This window comes from Acanthaster planci, linkage group LG02 (genome assembly GCF_054643075.1).
Source record: "Acanthaster planci isolate LZ-2023a linkage group LG02, COTS_SCS, whole genome shotgun sequence".
NCBI classification, from domain to species: Eukaryota; Metazoa; Echinodermata; class Asteroidea; order Valvatida; family Acanthasteridae; genus Acanthaster; species Acanthaster planci.
Genome location: NC_141778.1, coordinates 11861435 through 11873331, shown reverse-complemented (window position 1 = coordinate 11873331; position 11897 = coordinate 11861435). Strand labels below are relative to the sequence as shown.

Below are 11897 nucleotides of genomic sequence, written 5' to 3'. Positions count from 1 at the left end.
GGCTCACGCTAGAGTTTCTTGTTTATGGCACGTTCCTGAAGCCACCGCGGCCCCTCGGCGGCTTCAATCAGTGACGTATTTCAGACGCAACGTTGTGATTCAAGTAAACTTGCTTTTTGGGGTTTTGGTGCACCACCCGTGTAGAGTCTTTGCCCCCGGTGTGATGGTTTGGGTTTGGTTGCGTCAAAAGATAGGCTAAAAGGGTAAAATTGCACCTGAAGAATGTACCGTTTGTAGTGTATACATGTACATGTATGTGTGTACATATAATCAGTACAAGCACCTTACACCACTGGGTCGTTGTGGTCCATAACTTTAATTGGGTAAGTTTTATAATGCTTCCCAAGTGTATACTCGATTGGTATCATCAGTAAATTGTTTCCACATGCATTATATGTCTACCGTAATCTTGTTTGTTTGTTTGTTTTTCAATGGTAGCATGGGGGAAATGCGTACTTCAGCACAGAACGTTGTGTGGGGTCGGGCCGAATCGATGGCCACCCTGTTATAGCGCAGCCAAATGTGACACACAAGTATGGATCACTGAACTGATGCCTGGGTGTCATGGTGATTCGGGATACGTACCTAGGCCTACTGGATATTATAAGCCATAGCAGTTTCAATCATAAGGTCACGGTTTGGAACTTGTGAGTGGTTTGAGAAATATCATTTGGCCGTAGTTCGCTGAAAGGCAAATTGAGATTCTTGTTTCATTATAACTGATCACTCCAGAAATTCCAAGTAGAATAACTCTTCAGTCGGTGTTTGATTACGTATTTGTTATTTTTGCAGGTTGGGCTATCCGTTTTCTTAGTTTTGGATTTTTTATTCTCTTCAACAGTAGGCTATGTCATGTATTTTAGTTGTCCAAAGACAGTAGTCAAGAGGGAAATCACTTCAGACATTACACAACACGATCGAGCACCATGTCTACAAAAGCGAAACCTCGCAAGAGGTCTTCCTCCAAAACAACTTCCGACACCAAAGGAAAGATGATCATCTGTAGCTTATCCGATGCCAAAAGCACCAAAACATTTACTGTCAAGTCTTCCGTCGAGGAAATCATGGGGCCTACTGACACCAACCAGCCCAAGGCTGATCGAAGCAGAAGCAGCGCGTGTGCCAAGAGACCAACTTCCAATTCTTCCAAAGAATCTTCCCCGTCCGAAGTTTCAACCGTCACACCCCCCTGAAAAGAGCCCTAAAGTACCACTGGTGTGCATCTTTTGCAACAAGCAATTCTCCAAAAGGCACTGTTCACACGAGAACGCACACCAAAGATCGACCGCACGCGTGCAATCTCTGCGGCGAAACATTTGCACAGACCAGCACCGTACCGTCCTACGCCACCGCAAAATTCACTCCGTGGTCAAGCCTTTCGTGTGTTATATCTGCGGCAAGGCTTACCCCGTCAGTCACGATCTCAAAGACCACAAGGTTCACACCAAACCATTCCAGTGTGGGTTACGGTCAACGCAGGTTCTACAGAACTTTAATCTGGTGATCCACATGAAGACACACACCAAGGAAAAGCCGTTCTATACTGCCCTCCTTAATTAAGGTGTTTCTAATCTCAATTTAGCAGCCAGCCAAACTCCTATCATTGACGAAATGGGAGTCAAGATATAGCTCCGCATGTAGCTCCGGTGTTTTAAATTAATATTTGGTCACGCTGGATGATGATGTCATTGAGATGGAGTAAAAAGGCAATGTTTCACTAGGCGCTATACACAGTTAGCAAGGAGCGAGAGGAAGATTTGTGCCCGATGCACAAATTCACTGTGAGAAATCCACTGTCTACATGGAGGAGTGTAAAGCATCATGGTTCTCAGATTACCGGTTAAAGGAGGGCGCTATTAAGAGATACAGTGGAAGCTATGTAAACATAACACCTTCAAATGTCAGCTCTGTGGCAGAACTTTTGCACGCCGCAGGACCGTGGTATGCCACGAGGACTCACACTCGTGAGAATCCATACCTTAGTGACATTTGTAACACTGGTTTCTCAACCTGCAGTGGTCTCGTTTTTCATAAACATATACACACCAGCGAGAAGCCTTACACATGTCACACATGTAACAAACGCTTCGCTCACAGACACTATTTGACAATTCACAGTGAAAGTGCATACTATTAAAGGAGAAGCCGTTCGTATGCGACGTGTGTGGTGGATGGATCGTTCTCTCATAAAACGCGCCTCAAATCGCACAAGAGGATTCACACCAACGAGAGACCGTTTCGTTGTCACGTGAGCGAGAAAGCCGTTACGATCAATGGCAATCTGAAACGTCGCGTGAAAACGCACGACACCATAGAGGATTTTGTTTGTAATATTTGTGGTAATGCTTTTCATTTTAGTAGCGAGTTGTCACAGCACCGACAGAGTCACACCAACGAAAAACTGTATGTCTATGACATCTGCAGCAAAGCTTTCACACAGGGCAGCAATCTCAGACGTCATTATTAGAAAGGCGCATATAAAAGCCAAGTCGAATACCTCTAACTGTAATCTCTGACTCAGATATCTCTAACTGCAGTATACGGGCTGACCGTCTGAATTTCATCTGAGGTGTTTCACTTTTTTGCGAACAAGTTTAAGGCCGTGTCCGAAATGGGCTTCCAGAACTACGGCTAGGTCTATTGTCTGCGCGTCTCCACGCAATTCCAATGGAGCGAAGACCTAGACCTAGCTCTAGACAAGAGATTCGGATGCAGCCATAGTGCAAATTGTTCCAAATGCACAAGCCCAAAGTAGCAGGAATGAGGGTGATCTTCTTTTGGGGTTGATACTTTTGTTTGATTTTGCGTCGATTGGGCCACCTCGCACTCATTCGAACGTCTTTTCATCCACTGGGGCTTGTAAACGTAAGTGAGAACTTCAGGGAGTTGGGGGGGGACTTGCCCTCGGACAAAAACTTTGGAAATAAAAGGGGGAAAGGGAAGAAAGCGAAAGAACTAAGAAAAAAAAAAGAGGTTGCAAAGTTCCTGTTTGCTTGAAGAACTACATCTCACCCCTCCCACAGTTAATGCGTCAACATTTTGTTCTTGGACTCCCTTCCAGGAAATTCCCTCTTGAAAAACCCGGTTCCTCTCCCCCGGGAAACACTCATGGCGACGCTAATACCTCCTTCTAATTATGATCATTTTATTTTGTGGCAAAATAAGATCGGATACACAAGGTCCCACTTTATTAATTCCAATGACAGAGCCTATTAAAACGGAATCAGAAATAAAAAGGCAAAGTTTTACCGGTGTGAAACCTAAAAAAGAAGACCATGAGAAGACCGATTGTATCTGTTTTCTCTTTTTTTCACGGAAACCATTGTCAACCCAATAGACAAAGTTAAAGGCATTGACACATGATGCTAATATATTGATTTCAAAAATATTATAAAAGATATAGTGCTTACATTCGTATTACTGAATATTCAAAGATTAAAAAAACGGAACATTCGTGTTCGATTTTCCTTTCCTTCTGTTTTGTTTTCGAGTGATTTATTTGGGGAGGTCAGAGCGGACTCTCCCGTATAATGTTCCTAGGTACGCAAGCGACCCACCGTAAGCCAATGAAGTCACTTAATTCCGTTTGCTGATCTTATGATGGATCGTTGACAGATGCTACTTAGCGAGGTCTGGGGTTGACCTCCAGTCAGAAGATAATAACTGGGGACCCCAACATCCGCGCTTGCTCTAATAACTTTGATGAACTCTCCAGCTCCGACACGCCAAGCTGCTGCCTAACACGCCTCTTGCATCTCCCAGCAGTGTCGATAGATCACGGCTAGGTCACTCCACCGCGTGGTGGAGGAGGAATGTTCCTTGATAATCTGTGTGATGATCTGGCATTCTCCAATTCCGGGGCGATCGACTGCCGCCCGTGCGTCAGCACGGGCTTAGACTTGCACCAGTCCTCTTTGGTATTCTGACCACGGGGGCAATATGCTCTAAAGCACGACCCGTGTGAAATACCGTGTAGAATTGCCACTTTCACCTGTCAGTTTCATTTACGTGAATAAGGCAGGGATGCAGCAGACGAAGCCACCGCCAGATGAACACCTTCACTTCCTACAATATCACCCAGACCAAAATAATACCGATTCAAGGTGTTCGGAGTAGAAGAATCTATGAAAGCCCCTGATGTCAGAATAGTTATAATCTATTTGCAGACGGCATACAGATTCAATAAACCCTTTATATAGCTTAGCACAGTTGATCTATTTCCTTACGTAGGAGCGTCTTCATAATCATCACCTAATTAGTCAAAACTGATTCAGAAATTAGGTTTTTATTGTGGAAATTAGCGTGGAATTTAGGAGGGCGGGGATTCAACATGATGGGGGGGGTTGCATTCTGTGAAATAACACGGCACGAGAGAAAAACAATACTATAATTTTTATTTACAAACAAGAATTCGAAGCCAGTCTTACAGTTCTGTCATATCCAGAGTACTACCGATCTGAAATCTTTTGAGAATGCTGAATAAACCTCATACTAAAATGACACCGAATATCTTCCTAAGATTAACATTATGGTGCCTATGATAATCCGTCTGCTATTTTTTCCCAAGGGACATTTATCACATTTATTTTTGGAAAAGACTAAATTAATGAACAGTAAATCGCATCGTACGGAGGACATTTAAGTACTGACATTTAGTAATGCACTTATTGGAAGGACCGTACACGTCAGTCGCCTGGCGTTCCAACTATGCCATTAACCTCAGCGTGCGCATTATGCGCATCACGGCCGTCATTAGTTCACGACCGCAGCTGGTACTGCGTGGAAAATAATGTCACGTACAGACAGTACCTGGCGATTTCCACAGTTCACTGGAAACCAGTTAATGGCTTCGAGTGTGTCGAGACGATAGAAGAAATTAAAAAAATACGAGTTTCAATCATTGTTGGTAAATGTTTCTGCATTTCCCAGGAAAGGTAAGCGGACAATATTGTTATTTGATGTTTCAGACGATGTCTTTTTCTGTTAGGTCACTGATAATTATGAAGTAAAAGAGAAAACAAATTAATGACGAGAGTCTGCCGGACTATAAATGTTTCTTTCTTCGTCGCTGATTGCTGGTACAAGTGACGACATACATAGCAAAATTACTGACATATTATGTTTGTCTTACATATACATTGACAAACAGCGGTGCTATTTTGGCTAGGCTTAAGATTTCGTCGGTTATTCCAAGCTTTTTTGTATATATTCGATACTTGTTTATTTTTGTGTCAAATTCGCAAATTCTTTTCTCTTAATTTTGTTGCTGGGTGTTGCGTTGAGGAAGCACCTTTCCGTTTTGCTGGGGGTCGGCGTTTATATGATTCTTGAATTGTATCATTGAAAAAAATTAATTGCTTGTTATGAAATAGGACCTGAAACTGGCAAATGAAACTGACCTTATGCTTTGTTTTAATATTTGTACTTATTTTAGAAAAGTCCTGCAGTCCACAAAAAAAGTATAAAATGGCTCACGCGGTTGCACACCAAGGCATGTCTGGTTCCCATGGCAACAGAAGATCCAAGCAATACCATAACCGGAATTTCGAGGCCCTTCTGGGTGTCGACAATTCAAGGCGGTCTGGTTCCCGCCCTCCGGTACTCCGCAGCCAGCGCTCCGGCCTCCCCATGGGGGCCACTATGGGTGTCTTTTCGACGTCATCCTCCACATACAGCGGCCAGTCTCGGCAAGCGTCGGTTACCTGCACGAAGCTGCTGTGCTTACGCGTGGTGTCCGTCTTGGCCGCGGTCGCCGGGACTATTATGATCTTCTTCGGCCTCTTCCTCAACACTGGCACGCCGGTCCTGGGGCTGTGTATTCCCGGGGGATTACTGATCATCGCTGTGCTGCTCCTATGGTGCGTTGTGTACGTGTGGTACGGCAAATACTGCTCCAAGTACAGTGATAGCGCGACACTAGGTGGACCCCCTACCGAGGGTGCCACCCAGCGGCATTCTAGGGGTGCAACACAGGACACCACTGTGAATTTACCACTGTCCCCTGTCATGGCCTCGTACGGCCCAGATACTAGACTCGACCATCAACATCCATCTACTCCACCACCTTGCTACTTCCCAGTGTGAGTACAAATGCACGGACGACAAACAAAATGCAATGCTCAAATCCAAATTTAGAAGGAATCTCTCTTTAACTATACACAACCAGTACCGGCCGCTGCCTGACGACCAGCAGTTGATAAAACATTTTGTAATAAAATCTTAATTCATTATGACAATGCAATCTCTGGCCAAACCTGCTTGAAAAAATACGCCGTTTCCAAATTACATGTTGTATACAGCTGGTAATAAAATGCATGCCAGATTAAGTGAAACTTTGAAGTTTTGGTAATCTCTGCAAAGCTAAGTTTTTATCACTTGATGAACTTTTCTTTCTCTAACTTTTTAAATAATCAGGGACCGAAGTCCTTCTTTCCCTACGAAGGGGCAGGACATGGAACAACCGCCTTCCACGCCTCCACCGCCGTACAACGAGGTTACTTAAAGGCGAGAAGGATTGTGATTTAATTGGATTGGTCTGACTCCGAGCAGAAGTCTACCGAGACGCAGCGATTGGTTGTGGAACTGTGGATTGTCGCGTTGATCTCTGTCAAAGAGGGCGCACAACTGCAGTTGCAGATCCTGAGGGTTGAAGAGGTAGAAAGCAGACGAGCGCCTGTTCCGTTTTCGATATCGACGGACAGGCGTTTCTTTTTAAGGGACTACCTTCTAGTTTACTTGTCAATTTACCTCAATTTGTAAATGAACCCTTTCCATTATTTGCAGAGTCTTCCCCTGAAAAGCTCATAATTCATCTGCACTTTGAACTGATATGGGCGCTGTACATATTTTAGCAATAATTATGCGCATGCCGTTTGATCTGTACCTGAGCGCATTTGGTATAATTCTTTCAATGCATCGTTGGAATTTAATTAAAGTCATATTCAGACGGCGGCAACCTAAGCTACTTGTTTTTCAGCTCGTGTAACTTAAGAATTGATGAAGTTTTTTGCTCTTCAGTATGGAATTCTGCAGCCGGCATTGAGTTGTTCCCGCTGGAAAACACCCAATATTAAAGTACCTGCATGGACGACTCCTTATAACTAGAGGCGTCAGGCACAAAGGCGAAACTAACATTGCCATCTAACGTTGCTTAGATCCTGTCCTTAAATGTTAATTATTTGTATCGTAATGCATTGCTCTCAAATGCACAAACACAGTTATTAACTAAATAGAATCATAGTATTGTGTTTTCAAGAGCTGAATCGGTTGAAAAGTTGTGCCAATAAGCAATGCGTTGCTTATCACTATACTCACTCTGATATGCCATAATAGCAAAGGCGTTTCGCGCAACTGAATATAGTGAATGTAGTTCTCAGAGATGGGCTGGCAGATATACGTGTACCGGGTATATCATTAAAATCGATCGATAGCAGTTTTCATGTAATTTCCTTGTAGCTTTCCTTGTGGTGTTCGGTTGTCGCAAAACGTGCTCTTGCAGTAAAATACGTCAAGGTAATTCTGATTTGTCTATGGTCATCAAGTGACCCGAATTTCTTGATATAAATGTAAAAAACACCGATTCTTAGGAAAGAAAAGGGTAGAAAAGAAACTTGATGACGTAAAAGATAGGTGTGCGAGCCCCCCCCCCACCAATTGGGCATGTCTGATTTAACACTATAGACCTATTGTGTATTTATAATAGTTTGTAGGTATATCCAAAAACTGCAGAGCAGATGCAGTTAGGATTACGTGTACCAAATGTAAATTTCGTAAACGGCTACGTTTGTTACAGCGCATTAAATTTACCCTATCATGCACGACAGAAACACCTACGATATGAAATTTGTCGACCTACTGGAAGTTAAAATGATGTATGACACCGACTTAAATAATTAGGCCCCTACATTTTAAGGCGTTTCGGCACTTTTGTGGGTGGTCTTAATTATATCTATGAGTGGCAACCGCCACTGTTAAGGCTTGGACTCTGTTAATAGTGATGCAAGATTTCTTGACAATTTGGATAGCCAGATTCTGAATCGAGAATGAAAATATTAAGTTTGGATTTGTCAAGTCTTTAAAAGAATCCAAAATTCTGACCAAGGGTCGACCATCTGCTGTGTGTAAAGGTACAAAAGGCAACAAGCATGCTGTAACAATGTATAGGACGTAGGAATCGTAATAACTCCAGAGCTGGGAATAAATTACCACGTGATAAATTGCAATATTAATGGATTTGTTTGTCGAGATGTTTCTGTGCTGCTCCAGTTGCTATGCAGGCAAATGATAGTTAATCTTGCAGGATGAAACCCGACACCCGCGGAATTAGGCTGGATAGAAGGAAATGGAACGCACACATCGTGAAGAAAGATCCGCTTGGACGCGGTTGCTCCAAAATTGCACAAAGTGAAATTAGTAGTGCTTACAATCTTTGTTCACACTCACAGTGGTTTACGGGTTTGTGGTAACACAGTTTTAGAAAACGACCGTTGATTGCAAATGCATCATTTGGAAGTTGGTGATCACAGAACAGCGGCACTAATAAATGCTCAGTTTTGCAATCAATACGTGTCTCTCCACTGATGTTTCGGTCTGCCTTACATGTTGAACGTTTAGAACCGATGTTTAACTTGCTGAGTAACTGTAAAGCGGCTATTAAAATATGCGCAGCCTTGAAACAAAAACGGAATTTTCGAGGAGAGTGGAAGCCTCTAAGGAAACGATGGAAAATGAGAGAAAATAAGGCTAACAACATCTTAAATATTCGCCTTTCGGGACTAAAAGCTCAACAAGTCTGCAAAAAATGTCTTATCTTGTCACTCAGCTAGAGTCTACGGGTGGTCAGAACGTCGATGCCCTCCAACACAAGGTTAATTGGTTTAAATTAAAGCATCCACCATCTACACACGAAAAGCCTTTAACCAAATCAAATTGTAGGAAAGGCGGTGCTCTTAAGGCGCATGGAAATGATCAGATTGCTGAATTGTTGAGGACGACTGCTGTCTCGTACATGGGTGGCGAGGCCCAGTCTCCAGGCTGCAAATTCTATATCGTAGAAGATGTTGATTCAAGAAACACGCAGGGAACACGAATACCACAGCCAGCCGCGGCGGATCGTTGCGTTGATGGGGAAAATCATGACGCTGGTCACTTGATATTCCTTCGTTTCAAGGTGTCTGTGATAAACTGCACATCGCCATGCTCGACGGTCATGTTTAAGAACAAAGTGTGATCGAATGACTTTATGGTGTCGATGTACTAAGCGCTGAAACGGAAGTGGCAACGTGAAACTGCTGTCAGTATTTTGGATTCGTTAGGAGCATTTCTGTAAGTTAACTTGGGCCAACTTAGATGTAATCGTCACAAAACCCAAAGTAAAATTACCGAACAGTTTCAGCCCATTAGTCTGTAAGATGAACTAGTAGTGCGAATCACTTTTAATGGAATGTTAAAGGAAGCAAAGGACCGATTTATATCGACTTAAAGTATATTGCTTAGAAAGGCTGTGACTCAGTGAAGGGCTGGTAACACACGTGCTTTTGACTTCTACAGGCAAACGTGTTTTTCCAGAAGCAGCCGTAACTTTCGGCCGTGTCCGAAACAGGCTTCCAGAGCTACGGCTAGGTTTATTGTCTGCGCGTCTCCACGCATTTCCAATGGAGCGAAGACCTAGACCTAGCTCTAGACAAGATATTCGAATGCAGCCTCAGCATTGGTCTCCATAATAGATTCTACAATGGAGATCAATGGTATTAGGTTCACCAACCGGGTTCTTGCACACGTTCGGCGCGCACTCGAAGACCATACATTCCGGGCCATAACATGTAACACGCCCTCTTTTGTTCCTGCTCAGAGCGGATTCGATCGCATTTCCAAAAAAGGGGAGTAGCCTACGCTGATAACTAAACTGCCCATCTATCGGCTGCCAACTAGCGATCTAATAAAAGATTATTAGGGCCCAGTCTGTAGTTGTTACCACAGAGCGTAAGAAGGAGACCAGACGTCAACTTGATTCAATAACCTGGAGCGTTGGACAGGATTCGTAATGGTTCACAGTATTTTGCTCGCTCGTAGAAAACAGGTTACTTCAAACGTGAATTACGAGCGAGTACGCATGTATATCCAATCGCAAGATGAATTGAGCATCGTTTGGGCGATTGCTCTTCGTCTGCTTATGAGCAGGCACACCGCAGAGTGGCGTATTAATCTGATTTGGCGTCTATTGGATCAACGTCCAACCCACGTAGCATAAAACAGTCGTTACATCAAACGGATGGGAAACGCTCTCGACATCAAGATTTGTAAGTGGGCCGCTGTCAGTGTTTTCTTAAGCCTAATGATTGAGTAATAAAGCTGAACAATAAATTTTAATGTAAATGTATGTCTTTCCGCGTTGCCTTAATGTTGGGTTGGGTAAAAGGTAACGGACTACATTTTAAAGCAGAAAACAGGAACATAGTTTCATGGTCAAGCAAACCGAACTGCAGCCAAAGCGCACTGCCATCGAACCTCCGTGATGGACTGCCTGACTGCAATGATTCTGTTGATGACATCGTATACGTCAACACCATGATGTTGACTGTAGTGCCTGCAAAACATCTTATGAGAGCGACAGGCCTTGACGGTCAAGGAGATGTCAGGAGCCAATGCCATTGTCTTACACAGCGTGATTTGCTGTACTATGGAAGGTCGATGGTGCCTTGCTTTTGTTAGAAGAGGCTTATATTTACGCGAATTTTCGGTAGGCCTACTGAGTGCCAAGACACAAGAGATGATCGGCTTCCAATCTTAATACTCTCATAGTCTGACTATGGCTCTTGTCACAACGTTTCTTGTTGATGAACCATAACGGGGACTCTCACAACACCCATAATCGAGGGAGTTTAACAACAAATATTATATTGCATTTTAACCATTTATGGTAAATGGGATGTACTTATAACAATCTCAAACACACGGATGACAGCCGTCAGCAGAACTAAAGAAAAATGTCTTAATGGCTTCGATTTGTTTACAATCCGCGCGCACACTTCATTATTTTCATTAGAATTCCAGGCATTGGGGCCATCTCGTGTTTGCTATGGTGAGGCAACCGATCGCAAGGTTAGCAGTTAACTTGCAGATGCGTAAAATGGTTTGATTTAGACACGGCTATACAAGAACATCCGGAGCGGGTCGCAAGCGTATGGCAAGCCGATGTTTAAAATTCAAGGCAGAAAAAAATGACAACCAAAACAAAATAAAATTAAAAACAGATGTTAAAATACTAACGTGATGACTGTAAACGGACAATGGCGACAAGGATTTCAATTTCAAATTGTTCAGATTTCCTCGCGTGCTGAATGCATTAAGCGTTCGGCGTCCACCTCGTTCTTACACTGAAGTGTTAAAAGCCTGCACCCAGTGGTCATTCAAGATATTATCGCGATTCAGTCAACAATATCCAGCCAGAGGTTATCATCTTACGTATTTCAGCTAGACCCAGTTCAAGCATCTGCCCATCAAAGAAGTAAGTCAAACTAAAGTAAATGGAGAAAAGCAAATATTCTGGAGAAAGATGTTAAAAAGGCCTTGGTCTTATCAGAGGCGCACTTGACTCGTACCAACTCAGGCCTTACTGCTCACACTAGCAGTGATTGCAACATGCTAGGAGCGTCTGTTTACACGACACCAAAACCTGCTAACACAAAGCGTTCTGTAGGCTACATGCGAATACACTGCGGTATGTGATAAATGGTGTGACCTCCTAATTTGATACACTAAGGCTGTTGGCGTGAGCAGGCAAACAGAATACGCTGCCATTACCCTCTTACGTTTAAGCGGAAAGTTACATAAAAAGCATACAGCATTATTAATTCGATGACAAGAAAATCAAGGAAACCCGGCAACGAAATCATTAC

General features: G+C 43.2%; 1 protein-coding gene across 1 annotated transcript; it reads left to right on the top strand.

The window, feature by feature from the left end:
• The first annotated feature begins 4761 nt into the window (after positions 1 to 4761).
• Positions 4762 to 8558, top strand: LOC110978279 (uncharacterized). The gene is made up of 3 exons (XM_022233154.2): positions 4762 to 4934; positions 5435 to 6080; positions 6415 to 8558. Exons 2-3 carry the CDS (start codon positions 5467 to 5469, stop codon positions 6500 to 6502), a joined length of 702 nt encoding a protein of 233 aa, XP_022088846.1. The 5' UTR covers positions 4762 to 4934; positions 5435 to 5466; the 3' UTR covers positions 6503 to 8558.
• The last annotated feature ends 3339 nt before the right edge of the window (positions 8559 to 11897 follow it).